The sequence below is a fragment of the Neopelma chrysocephalum genome, unplaced genomic scaffold (genome assembly GCF_003984885.1).
Source record: "Neopelma chrysocephalum unplaced genomic scaffold, ASM398488v2 Primary Assembly neopelma1_147, whole genome shotgun sequence".
NCBI classification, from domain to species: domain Eukaryota; kingdom Metazoa; phylum Chordata; class Aves; order Passeriformes; family Pipridae; genus Neopelma; species Neopelma chrysocephalum.
In genome coordinates, this window is record NW_020897809.1 from 4899393 (window position 1) to 4914051 (window position 14659).

Sequence of the window (14659 nt, forward strand, 5' to 3'; positions counted from 1 at the left end):
ATATAGCCTTCACAACATAAATCCAAGCTCCCTACAACAAACTTCAAATATGCAGAAATTTAAAAAAATATAAAAATAAAAACCTATAAATACCATGCACAACAGGAAGAGAGCTGGAGAGACAGACTTCACCCAAAGCCTTGAATTCATAGAATAACAAGGAAATTGTGAGCCAAAATCTCCAAAACACTAGATAGTTCCTGCCAAATTGGCTGGGACACATTCCAGATAACTGATCTAGTAAATTTTTAAACCTTGACCAGTTACTAAGGCATATCAGCATGTCACCAGCAGAAACTCCAGTAAACCCCATCCCGTACTCCAGACAAAAGACAACCTCTATATCCTCAAGAAAACTGAGGGATAAACAACTTTTTCCCCAGCCCATGAGGACAATCCAGGGGGAACTCTGAAACATCAAGTTAATTCAGTATAAATATAGGAGAAACACACACAGTCTACAAGAAGTAATAAGATCTCCTTTCAGCATTCCTTGGACTAACCAAAGACTCAAAAACTTAAGTGATACTGGTGCAACAGATGAAATACAATCACATAATCATCCACCTTTGAAACAAATTGTATGTAATACTCTGAGAATAGCAGATCTAAATCCAGAAACTTGTCTGCTAGTTTATAGAACTTCTTCAACAATTCTCTCTCATCACAAACTCAGCAACATTAACTCCTTATGCAACTCCTTTCAGAATCCATAAATGGGTGCCATCAGTTTTTAATTAAAATTTTGCCTGTGAAAAGATTGAGGATCCAAGGATTTCTTTCTTCACGAGAAAACTTGACTGAAATGCATCATTGTGCCCTGCAAAATTTTCTAATTTTTCATCTTGAGATGTGCAGCAGATACTACTGAGTCCTCAACATGTATTCTAGGTTAGGGAAGACCATAAGCTAAATATAAAAGAATTTGCCCACAGCAAATAAAGTATTTTGACAACATTCTGTAGATGTAAATAGCTGTTCTTAATCTCTAACATTTATAGGTTTAGTCATACACAAGGGCCAATAATAGTTTTCTCTGCTTTTGCACTAATTTCATTCACGCTGTGATCTGTCAGGCAAATTGGTGGTTTTATGAGACTGGAAGTTCAATGAGACTACACTGCTGCTGAGTTTCTAAGGAAATACACCTGTTTATCCTGATTTCCCCTGCTGTAGGCAGCTTGTACACCACCTCCCTCCAATTTTCACCCTTAGCAGAAAGCAACAGGGTGTTTGTGAGGGAGACTCACCCTGTCTCATTTGCCTGACACTGCTCACGTGGTAATGCTGCTTAGATGCCAAGGGGCAGATGGGCTTGACACCAAGCCAGATTTTCTTGCAGTTGTACTAATCCAATCATCCCAAATCTAGTCCCAAAAATGCATCTACAAGTGACGTGGGCAGCTGGTGCAGGTAGGTTCTCTCAAAGCACAGCCATCAGCCCAGAGTTTTAATGTGGCAACATTACCGTATATTTACTTTAAAAGTTTGAGTATCACCACGTGAAAATACATTAGAAACAAACATAGGTAGAAGCCTTTGTTTATATGGAAGGCAAATCATTTAAAACACTCATTTCAAACAACAGAGGTATAAAAATCAAACACAAAGATAGTGTGCACTCATGACTCTTCGGTTTACAGCAGCAGCGTTACTTCCCTCTTCAACAGGTCTAGTCTTCATTGGCCAAACACCAGTTTGTGAAAATAAGAGGATACAAAACCTTTGCACAGCAACATAGAGAAAATAAACCGCAAATACACTTATTTCTCTTCCATGATTTCCTAGACTTGCTTTCAAATGTCATATAGTCCTGTTGTGTATTTATTAGAGATGTAAAAGAAACGCATACTATCTTTTTCACAAGAAAATTAGAGCACAAAAGCACTTCAACACTATAAATCTAAAACTGCAACAAGTACTTCAACTATTTTTAACAATTAAATATTTTAAACAAATAGTTTTTCATTACCTCTCTAAGATGCATGTTTTCCTTCTCCTTCTGATCTAAAATCACTTCTAAATGATTAACCTGAGATTCAGCCTCTGCCATCCTTCGAGTTCTCTCATTGTCTTCTTCCATTCCTTTAGACGGCAAACCTTTACTTTGCAACATTTCCAGAAGCTTTTTTATTGATTCATCTCTGGCATTTAGCGTTTGCTTTTGTGTTTCAATCCTAAGCTCCATTTCTTCTAGAGTTTTCCTCAACAGGAAGAGCTCTTTAGCTTGTCTATCATGTTCTGCTTGAAGCCTTCGAAAATTCTCCTCTGTGAGCTCAATGGTAAAATGCTCAGCCCCTCTGTTTCCACTTTCTTGCTGGAGAAGATGGTTAAGGTCTCTCTGGGTTCTAAGCTCATCCTGAAGTGCCTGGATTGTCAACTGCAGATGCTGCAATAAAGAAAACAAAGAAAAAGAATCAATTTAGGATCTGAAAGTAGAATTAGTCTTGGATTAAACTTTCGTTGTACGCTCTTACAAAAAGTTGTTAGAATTTGCAATGAAAGTATATCAAATGACCTCATAAAATATCAGATGCAGGTGACAATATCCATAATGATATCTTTCAAGTGCTTCTAGGAAAAAAAGAAGACAACATACACAGACACAAAATAACGTCAGCTACAGATAAAAATAATAGCAACGAAAGGCAAACCAACAAACCCAAACACTAGGCAGTGACACATCCATTAGTACAGTCAATATGTACCTACAAAGCTGAAAGACTCAGTATTCCATGTTTTCTAAATTACTTCATAGACTAAAGATAATTCTGCTCTTCACGGTACTCAACAGTACTGCTGTTTAGGAAGTCAATCAAAGCACTCACTCTAATTAAAGGGGTTTTAGGAAGGGGTTGATTGGTTTCGTTTTTTTTCTTTTTGGCAGCTAAAGCTATGAACATGTTTAGTAAACAGGATTACTGTATCTCAACAAGCAAACAAAAAAACCCACACTAAACAATACTGAATTTTGAAAATAAATTGACTGCAAAGAGTGGACAAACCTTGGTTCTTCTGGCATCCAAAAACTGAACAGCATGGTAAATGAAAAAATGAAGCAAAATCAACATAAATAAAGGTCAGATGCAAGCAAAGGAGATTCAACAGAAAGAACTGAATTCAACAAAAAGTATCTTCAACAGAAAAAAAAGACTTTTATTGAGTTATACAGAAAGGCAACAGCAACTTCACAGTACTCAAATATATAAACCTCTGGACAGACTTTACTCAATAGATGCGACAAAGAAAAATATATTAAAAATAATTTGCCCCACGGTGGATAGTAACATTCCTATTTGACATTACTGCTCTTTTATACCTCTAGGTTTTTCAAAACACAGTAACTTGTCCTAAAATGTCTGTACTACATCTGAGCACAGGGGTCTTTCTCCGTACAGGAGGTAAGTCTTGCATTCCCTATTCAACGTGGATCAAAATCAAAATGGATTTTGCCCATGTTTAGATTGGAACATTGATAATAATTTACTATGGTTTATGATGTTCATTTCAGATTATATCTTTATGTGACAATTTGTTTTCCTTCTCATTTTTTCCCCTCTATTCACTGCCTACACTGAGTTTTTAGAAATACGAATTCCTGAAAAATCACACAGTCTGTACCAGAAAACATTTAATTGCAGGAATTAGGGGACATAAATGTATGTCATGAGACATATTTGCTTAATCAATATTCTGCAGCTCTACATTCTAAAAACAAAGACAACAAAAACAACAACAAAAAACAGACAAACAACAAAACATTTCATTTGATATTACCTTCATGTTTTACACAATTGCAGGTAAATATGTCAGTTTGTAACAATCATTTAAACTATACAAAAATGCAAAACCTTAAGAAAACAACCTTTTGAAATCATGTTTGTCAGTTATTTCAAATGGAAAAAAGCATTGTCAACTGCTAGAATTCCATACAGTCAGACACTTTGAATCAATTCTGTCATTAAATAAGCACTGTTCTAATAAATGTCCAGATCTTAATTCTTAGTATTTGCATCTTATTAGGCACTCTCAGTTAAGAGCATACAAATGTAGGCCACTCATTTACAGCCCTGCTTTTATTTAATGGCAATTCTTACCTTTTCTTAACCTCATCATCTTTTTAATTATCTATATAAACTTAAAAGCTGCCAATAAATTTACAACTCCTCTAGACGTAGCAGTTTTCCCATTTTGAATCTATTAATATAGCAAGTGTTTATGACCCCAAGACTGACTCACATCTTCTGCATTCCAAAATTATTTCACTACTGTGACAGTGACAAAAGATAGACGGGTCTTTGCTTGTATCCTGCACCCATACACATACACACAGGCCTTCTCCCTTTCTGCCATCTCTCGTGCAATGTGGTTTGTCCTAAGATAAAGCACACCAGGTAAATACTGCAGGAGGAACTGTCTGGATGCTCACATCATTAATACATTCCAAAGACAGGGGAGCTGAGATGTTTGCAGCTGACTTTGGTGCACATCAGCCTGCAAAACAGTGTAAAATGCTGCTGAAGACTGGACCAACTGGGCAAACTGTCCTGAGGTCACAGACAGCTTCCAGGTGGATCTCCTCCCTGGCAAGAATGCCTGCAGAGTAGCCCAAAGGAATGGGTGAGTAACAGCACTATGATCCAGACCAAAACAGAGGTAAAATCCTAAAGTAGCTACACAGGTGCTTTGCTGCTTTGTAATTGTGAATTCCGCAAGTCCAAAGTCTGTAAACCTGAATTTTTCTGGCTGAACCTGCTTATTTGATTCACTCTTTGGACATAGAATGTTGACCAAAACCAAGGTTATGTGGACCGAGACACACCAAGACTTCTCTGAGAAATTTAGAAAGCAAGCAGGTCTCAATGAAGCCTGTGACTCAACAGGAGGGACCATGTTCAGATTACACTGTAATCCATTATAATAGAGTTGTTATTTAGATACTGCATTGGTAATATTTAGGTAACATATTAGCAATAAATCTAATCATAATCATCCACAAAATCACTCTGTTCTTTCACCTGGCCAAGAACCTTCTCTCTACTGTTATGCTACAACTGCTAAGCAACAGCAACATTCATCAAGTAGTCTAGAAATAGTCAAAAGAATTGTTTTCTCTGATCTGAACAATGATTTGAGATACATCCTTCTGATGCTAAATTAGACAATACTTATTAGTTGATGCTAAAAACTATTTACAAGTAAATGTTTTCCCAAAGTCACGTGGTCTCTGTACATCTAATGTCTATAAAAATCTAGCTAAGCAAAGGGAAACTAATTCTAAAATATTTACAATACTGTAACACACAAATAAAAGCAAACTTGATATAGACATTGCTAACACACAATCCTAAATGCAAGCTGTAAAAAATCAAAACTGCTGGATCAACATAAAAATAACTGGAAATCAGAACTCAAATGGCAATTCTGGTTAAGATAAGTGAGACGATTTCCTCTTCTGCCCCACAGCAGCCCACGCTTGGTGTTCTTGGGCACTACCCAGAACCACTAAACACAACAATAGTTGTGGCTGCTTCTCAGTCGTGATGTAAAACTAACAGCCTCAACTGTGACAGACTACTGCTACTGTGATATAAAAGAATCTGGTTTTGCACACCTTCAAGAGTTAGAACATGGCAGACCAGATTTAGACTTGTGCTGGCACAGACTTTTGTATCTGCAGCTAGCTAAGTAAAGCAAAGAACAAATGTTGTGAGGGTGGAGAGAAATTGTATAATGAACTGCAAGGGGGAGGAACGTAGGAGTGCTGTGAATATCTGTCACTGCTGTCACTACACAGACATAAAACTTTACACGATTTAGAAGAAAAAAAACATGAAAGATCTATCATATTTTTTGTAATTTCTATTAAAAACAGACCAGTTGACCAGAAATACTTCCATGCCAATTTCTTGGCAATATATAAATAGTTCTCTCAGAACTTTTTCAGTCCTTCTCTATAGCCCAATTCCAAGAAGTAATCCATAGAACTGTGGATTGCCCCACAAATTGAAACAAAAGTAGGAGAAGAAGATAATTAATGACCCTTCCTGGATTTCGACTCACGTTCTACATGAGGAATTTCCTCTAGTCTATGCCAACTAACTAGTCCCAAAAGAATTGCCTGCTGAGAACTATCCTGTCACAGTGTGCTTTGGGCCAGAGCACATAAGCACTTTCAGAGCATCCCAAAGCCTTAGATATGATGAATAGTGGAGGAAAGCGAAATCCCAAAGAGACTCACAGATTTAAAATTGTTACTCCACCTACAGAAGTGCACAGCTTCTCATACTTCCCACCATCACACCCCCACCAAAAGCAATGAACATTTTGAAGAATCCAGTCTATTGGATTTTAGCTCCCGATTCTCCTGTTTCCTTCCCACTCCAAAAAATACAGAATTTACAGGGCTGAATCAGTTGATACAGCCTAGTCTCTTGACAGTGGCAAATATACAATTCAGAACACTGTAGAAAAAAATTCTACTGTGTACATTGTAGAAAGCTACAACTATAACTGAATAATACATCTGGAGAAGTATCACAGTAAATTATACTATCGACCATTTCAAAAATCAAGCTTCATTATTTTTTCTCTGATCTGTCACTGTTCCATTTTAATTCTTCACCATATGAAGTTCTATAATTGAAAGGAAACAGACCACTTAAAGCTTTCTTATGAGCTGCATTTAAACCAATTTGTACATTAACTTCAGTTGTGCTACTGAAACAAGTATTGGACTTATAACTAAATATTGTTAACAAAAAACATGCAAATCTTTATTTTCTTCTGTACGGGGGAAGGGGGGGAAACAAAAAAGGGGATTGGAGATATTTCCTTCATCAACATAAATTAAGAAATGGATTCTCTTATGCATTTTCTCATCTGTCTAATGTAATTTGAAATTCTGGCATCCAAACTACACCGCTAAGGATCAGCGGACAAGGATTTTGCTTGAATAAGACAGGAATGACAGAAAAAGGTGAAAGGAGAAGACAGATGTAATTTGTGAAGAATCACAAGAGATTCTAACCACATGATGCATTTTCAGCATTAAAAATTCTGGGCATAGAACAGATGTGAGAGAACTGCACAGCATCATGTGCTGATACAACCCTGTATTTGAAAAGAGAGAATTCGTGTCTACTGACTTGCCTTACTTTTTTTTTATGCTTTTAAATTTGGTGCCTCGTCAAATTCTATAAAGCTTGGCTTTACTACCGTGCTTTGCAAGTTAAAGAAGGAATCCTGTCACGTACACTTAAATCTGCATTTCTCAGTACAGACACGTGGTGGGCTGGCCTGGGCTGGAAGCCAGGAGTCCACCAAGCTGCTCTATCATTCCCCTCCTCAGCAGGACCAGGGAATAGAATGAAATAAACCTCATGGGTCAAGGTAAAGGCAGTTTAATAAAACAAAAGCAAAGGCCATGAACAGAAGCAAAGTAAAACAAAGGATTTACTCTCTCTGTCCCATGAGCAGGTCATCCCCAGCCACGTCCTGGGAAGCAGGGCCTCAGTACAGTTGCTCCAGAAGACAAACATCGTAGTAAGTGATGCCCCTTCTTCAGTTGCTTGATCCTTTCTTACTTCTTCCTCCTTTCTTATTAATCAAGTGCCCACCAAGCTGCTCTGTCACTCCCCTAAGCTTGCTTCTCACACTGTGCTTTGCAAGTTAAACAAGAAATCTTGTCATATACATCTAAATCTCCATTTCTTACAGATATCATATTTAATCTGAACTATCAGACTTCATTACTATTCAGTCAGCTTCTCTGGGTCACCTTGCACAAATATTTTGGTGAAAAATCAAGTACTGCCTAAACACTTGAGGTCACTGAATAAAAATGCATCTCCATATAGGATAAAATGTTTTAGTATTGCAAATTCTGTAGTAGCTTTGCATCTATTTCTTAAGGCACAATCTGTAAATATATTCCTTTCCCAATTCCCTGGCTTGCTGTGTGTTTAGATGCTGTTTTTCATTTATTCCCTTTGCTTTGCCATTTGCCCTAAGTAAGCCTACTATCACAGATAAAGTGTCGTGCTGTCAAAGAATATTGCTTCATAATAGATATTTACACAAATCCCTCTCCAAAGAACTGAAGTTCACTTGCTAATTTGGAGTATTTGGGTATGTCTGAAGGATCTCTCCCTACAAACTTCTCCTTTTTTCTTCCACTAAATTTCTCCAGCACAGCCAATGCTTTCTGCAGTGTGTGATCAGGTCTTTCAAATTCACCTCCAAAATGCAATACTTCTAGCTGAATACTATTCATTGAAAGATTTCTAATATTTAACAAATAGACTTTACAGATTCTTATCTCTGTGGAGACACAGTTCATTTTACCTAGTCCAAACTTACCAATAAGAACTCAGTTGTGGTGTACATTGCATAAAGTTGTCAACAGCTCAAAAACAAAAACAAACAAATTTGTACAACCCTCTTCATCAAATCCTTTAACCTATAAAATCTGAATTAACCTATTTATATTCTCCTATTGATATAAACCTCTTTAATACTAATGGGCCAGATCTCGTAGACTGTGACCATAAGAACCAGACGGCCAAGAAGAAGGGACATTTAAAATGTAAGAAGTCAAACAAAGACTTGAGAAGAGTAATCTGCAAAGATACATGTTCACAAAAAATCAAGTTCTTTAGTTGATGAAATAAAGAGCTTTATTGAAACCTTTAAGTCATCAATATCCTAGCAAAATGCAAGGTTTTGTATTTAGGCAATCATCACCAGTACTATTACAATGTTTAAACAGTCTAATTATGCTGCTATGCCAAGACTGGCCTCCTTTTTTTCTCCTCTTCCCTTTGGAAAAATGCTGCTAGTAGTGCCAGAAACTCTAAGTAGTATTTTAGTTGACTTAAAATCATTTGTAACAAAGATTTTTACCAATCTGAACACACATAGATGTGTTTTCAGATTACTTACTACAACTTAACAGGAGGAAAACACAATGTATTTTAATAAGACCTGGAAATCAGTGTTATCTTAAGAAAAGCAATTATTATTTGTTTCCCAATAATTCTGTCTGTAACATTACAGATGAGGTAAGAATAACATATGGTTTACAAGTCCTGGAGACTCAAAGATAAATTTTAGGCATTTGTACTTAAAAACTATTCTCATCAGATAAAGTAACTATATACTGTGAGAAATTCTCCATCCTCTAATTCACTGCAGCCCCTCTGATACTCTTTTATTGCCCTGATAAATAATTTCTGCTCTTTTTGAGGACTGAAGCACTTACGATTCCCCAAGGAAGCTTTTAGACCATTTGGGATGATAAACCTTTACCTCCCCACACAAAATCTCCCACATGGCCTGAGCTTTACATAACTGGCACTTTCAATCTGTGTTCTGACTGCCCACTGTTTACCAGAGATGAGCAGAACATCCATCCTACAGCTAATCCCAGGAGTAACTGCAATCATAACACAGAAACATCATCTGGAGTTTCGCCTCATCACAGCACAAGTCTAGGGAAGTGAAAAAGCACTCAAGACCTTGTCCAAACAACGAAGAAAACTCCATTCCCCCAAGGATCCCACCTCCAGACCCCTCTGTTAACCAAGATATACAAGATGAAAAGAAAAACAAAAAGCATAACAGCACATCATTCCCGGCTCTCTTTTGCTCATGAAATAGCAGATTTCCAGTTATCTGCTCAGCCTTTTATCTAGTGGGAACAGTAAGTCTCAGTTCTGCTGATGTACTGTCTGGTACTTTCTGGGAGCCCTTGTTTTTGAGATTGCCTTCTCTGCTGTTAAAACTTTTCTATCAAAAAAACATTTCACTCCACACAATAAATATACCTCTAAAGTAATAACCACTTGCTTTCAGAAGGTACATTATCAAGTGTTTTCAATATATTCTATTTAGAGAAGATCCTTGCAGACATACACAAAGCTCTTAAAACTTTGTGGAAAAAAGTTCTTGAAACTCAATAAGCAGAGTGTTGTTCACTAACAAAACACTGCACTGTGTATTTAGAACTGATTGAAATTTTCTTTCTGTTTTATCAAAAACAAAATAGAGAAAATTCAGAAAAAAAAAAATTTCCTCCCTGGAGGAACCCCCCAGATTGGGGGGTTTTTTTCCAGCATAGTGATGCCCAATTGCAAGCTTTTTATGAAATAGCATTATCTTCCTCTGTTATGGTTATAATTAGTGGGGAATTATGTATTCAAAGCTCAGTACAGCAAAAGTGCCATACCCAGAGTAAGTTAGCAAATCACATAGACTTCAGCCAACACACCAAATTTTAACACTAACTCCAAGTATTAAGAGGGCATATGGGTTCATTAATGATTGTAAGTGGTTAGCACCTCTACTTTACATCCTGTTTAGAAGTCAAAAGAAACCTATTTTTTTCTACAAGCACCTGTACCCTCCAATAAAGGGCAGGAAAATCACCAGCCTTCACTTATAGATGACAGTGTCATTGCAAAAACAACACTTTTCTGACTGACTAACACTTAAGAAAAGGTCTAAAACTCAATACTTCAGAGTTTCCACGAGCACTTCCTCTACTAAACGCTTTACATACTGAAATTATAGTAATTCAAAGTACCAATATAGGATAACTTCCACTAAATGCTATTAACTGCACTTTATCAGTTTACTACTCATTACTCAGACAAGACTAGCAGTGAAGAGAGGGGCTTCTCCAGGCACCAGAAATAATACTGCGTAAGGGGAGATGAAGAGATTTTTCCCTGATGTCAGTCTTCTCAAACCAATGGGCAAAGAAGCAGAGGTACAAATTGAAATTTCAGTAAGAAGGGGATTGACCATTCCCCAGTCTTCAAACATGCCAAACAATTAAAGTGCCTGAAAAACCAATTAAAACATTATTTGTCTCAGTCTCACCACAACTATGGGGTTTTAATTCTTTTTTGTTCCATAAAGTCAGTTACACATTTGTTATCAATATGGAAATGGATTAGTCAAATTGATTAATCGATTAGAGGAAAAGGGTGTGATTTGGTTTTGCGGGAATGTTTTGAGGTTTTTTGAAGAAAAAAAAATAACACAGAGCTCCCCTCACAGTGAAATCACATATTATGTCCCCAGTGGACCACCACTCCATCAGATTCCAGCACAGATTACTGAGCCACTGGAGTGCAGTTTTCCTTCTCAGGAAAGCTGTAGGGACTCCACAATTACTTGGGGTTTTTTTGAACAGTAGTAGAATGCCACAGGATCAGCATTCCTCAGTGCGGTTTCGGGGTCTGAGGAGAAATTAGGTTTAACAATGATCACAGCAGGCCAAGAAATTACAACAAAACGTATATAGTGGGAATACTTATTTAGAGGCAAGATTGTATGTGAACTAAGATTTGCATTTGTCCTGGGGAGCTGAGTTCTATTCCTGCTCCTGTGGTCATGTACGACTGAAATGCACCTGTTTGAAAATCTGTGAATATTTCTCTTCTTACTTTTATATCCACAAAATTATATTCTGCAAGAGCAGTTCAGTATAAACCACCATGTAAACTTCAGTTAATGGAAAACAGAAAGTTAAGAATTTGTTGTTTCTGATTGTCAGCTTTAAAAAAACCTGATAAGCCAAAAAATATTTGGCAAGAACCTTCCTCTCTCTTTTTGTACAGTAGAACTTATTGTCCAGCTTGCTGATTCAGTCAAAGTAATAGCACAGAAAAAATCTTGGACGCTAAACAGGCCTATTACTTTCTTATTTCTTAAAAACTGAGGTCTAGCTACATTAAAGGAATTCTTTTTCGGGCACTGAGTCAAGAAATTACTTACAAAAGGAGAGTACTGAGAGTAAACAAAGTCACATTTCAAGCACTGAAAAACTTGTGGTATTTGATCTTCAGACCCTCCCTTTATGTGCTTGACACTTTTGCTATAGAGTTTCTGCTTCTGGCAGAGCGCTCTCTGTTATCTTGAACACAAATGAAAACAGAAGGAATCCTTTTCCTAGATTAAAAAAAAAAAAAAAAGTCTGAACTGGGCTCTCTTTTCCTATTGTGCATTCTGCCTCCAAAGAAACATCCCACTTCTGTCATTTAAAAACATAAAATCTGAGGTGGTTATTTCTGTGGGCATAGTGTAGGTTCTGCTAAAGCTACCAAAGACAAATGCACTTAAAGGAAAACTACTGAGGTATCCAAATAGTGTTTCCAATATTAACGTCATAACAGAGATGGTGTCAGAAAGCAGCAACACACAAAACACAGAATGATGTGAACTACATTAGAAATATGAACACAGTTATTCCCATAATATACAGTATGTGTTTTTCATACACATACTCTAAAAGTTAACATTTTGCATATTCTATCTAAGAAGTAATACAGGGAAGTCTCACAGCCTCATAAAGCTCATCAGCTTCTCCAAAAGAGATTCCAGTGATTATTTTACACTACATTGAAAGACAAAGAACAGGCAAGTTAGAAGACCAGTCAAAACCTCAGCACTGTATTGCAAACATTCCTATTTAATTCATGTGTGAACCGGGTGCTTGAAGTTTCTATACAGGAAATCTTCACTGACATAAGAGACAAATGCAGAGCATCAGTGAAAGCTGTTGGAGTGGGACATCTTAACATCTGATATGACCTTCTTATCCTTGCCACCTTTTCATTTTGTAATTTCCTAACTACATTTTTTTTAATGCAGCCACTAGACAAAGGATACGAATATAAGTTATTCACAGGACAATTTCAAGCACAGCTTTTAGTAAGCCAGAAATACAGTGATAAATCAAGTTCCAATTTCAACCTCTCCCTGCTCTATTTTAATCAGCAAAATACATAAAAGAGCACTCTTCAGCTTCCAATTCTTCTTCACTACTAGGAATAGTACTGTGAGTTGATTAACCATAATACATAATCATTTCCCATTGAAACAATTTGAAAAGGAGCTTCAGAACTAAGTGTTCTGCTACAGCTAAGGGGAAGGAAAAAAAATCAATACAGAGATTTCAGTGGCTCCAATCAAAATAGTGTTCAGTTAGATCCAACAGAATAAAATGATGCATCACAAAGCGAGATGACCATCTGGAAAGACATTTCTTCCTGAGTTACTGAAGAAATACAAATATGAAGGAAAGAGAAATCATTAAGGGTTCAGAAAGGTCCAAAAATATACGCTTTCACAAGTTGGAAGACTTTGGTTTCACAATGAACTTTGTTAAAACTAGATTTATACTTGTCAGATTTCATAGGAGTATCTTCTCGTTCATAGCCTAAATGAATCCAGGACATAAAAAATCTGCAGCTATTAAGTTTTCCCACAAGATGGCACTAAACCCTCATCCTGCAAAAAAATATTAAAAAGCACAAAAACGCAAAGGATAAACTATAGCCACATACATAAAATAAATAAACGGACTATTCTGTTTCTCAAAAAGACTATCTAAGAATTAGAAGTTGTAAGTCAGGAAAGATAAAATTAACGGACTAAATCAGATATTTTCTTAAAGAGATCGCAATTTCCCCTCATAATTAAACTGCAGCGGGAAGACAGACAGACAACACCACACATATACACACACACATTCAATTTATACTTATACATACTTAAAGATGTTTCTGTATATATATATATATATTAAAGTAAATAAAATCTAAACATTTTTCCTCAATATTTAATACAAAATAGTATCTGTACAAACTGAAAATCCAACCCTGAGTCTGAAACTGGATTGTCTTGCAAAGGATAATCATTAAAAAGCAAACACAAGACACAATTAAAGTTAAAATCCAGTAGTAAAACACCCTCTAATTTGGAGCACCCCAAGTGCAAACTCCAGTATCCTGTGCAGAATGAAGGCCAGGGGATCCCTAAACTACAATACTGTTCAAATTTAAATCAAAGCATTACTAGCCTGGAACTCTGTTTTAATTCTTAAGTTTAAAAGCTTAACTTACAGGCAGAATTATCCTCACTAAACAAAAATAGCTGCTGTTGTTTCCAAGCCTACATATATTGCTGGGGGGGGGGGAGAAGTGTGCTGGGGTTTTTTTATCCCCACAGAAGTTTTTCAAAAACTTTCTAATCCCTGACTTACAGTTAGCACTTACCAACAAATCAAGTTCACCTTGGCTCTTTGTTCCAAGTTCTGACACAGAACCACAGTATTTCTAAGCTAGAAATTTTTTCATTGCCCTGGTTACACTACCACTGCTCAGTCAGTGCTGAATCCAATCCCACTGCAAACACCAACAGTCAGATACAACCTTTGCTACTTGCCCGTTTAAATATGGGCCAGCCTGCATTCCTAAGGAGCAATTACAATTATAGGGCAGCTACAAACATCAAAGCAGAGTTAAATCTGTATGTCTTCCTCATTGCCATTCAACACTCTATACTGTACAATACTAACTTTTAATAAGCAGTTAAGTATTTTAGATTTCAAGTTTTAAGAGCTACTAACTTACATTCTTTAAGCACAATTATAAAACCAGTTTTTCTACAGAAAAACATATATGAAATGAATAGTATAATTTTGATACTAATCCAAAAGTGAAAAGAAATTTCTCAGCTAAGACTACAGATCCACTGTTAAGCCATACAGGAAGCAACCATATGCAGTAAACTCCTTTTTCCTTTTTAAATTACTTGATTTTTTTTATACCCCACCCTTTTCTTTCCTTGCATGCTGGTGGATTCTTTT

General features: G+C 36.6%; 1 protein-coding gene across 9 annotated transcripts in view; it reads right to left on the minus strand.

Moving 5' to 3' along the window:
- Window positions 1–14659, minus strand: part of ERC2 (ELKS/RAB6-interacting/CAST family member 2) — a 443741-nt gene that overhangs the window by 381411 nt on the left and 47671 nt on the right. For all 9 annotated transcript variants that reach the window (XR_003536997.1, XR_003536996.1, XR_003536995.1 and 6 more), the window contains exon 3: window positions 1973–2389. Coding sequence is in view for 1 of the 9 variants with exons in the window: in XM_027700915.1 (XP_027556716.1) it covers window positions 1973–2389 (417 nt within the window). In the remaining 8 variants the exon portion in view is untranslated. The remainder of the gene's footprint in view (window positions 1–1972; window positions 2390–14659) is intronic.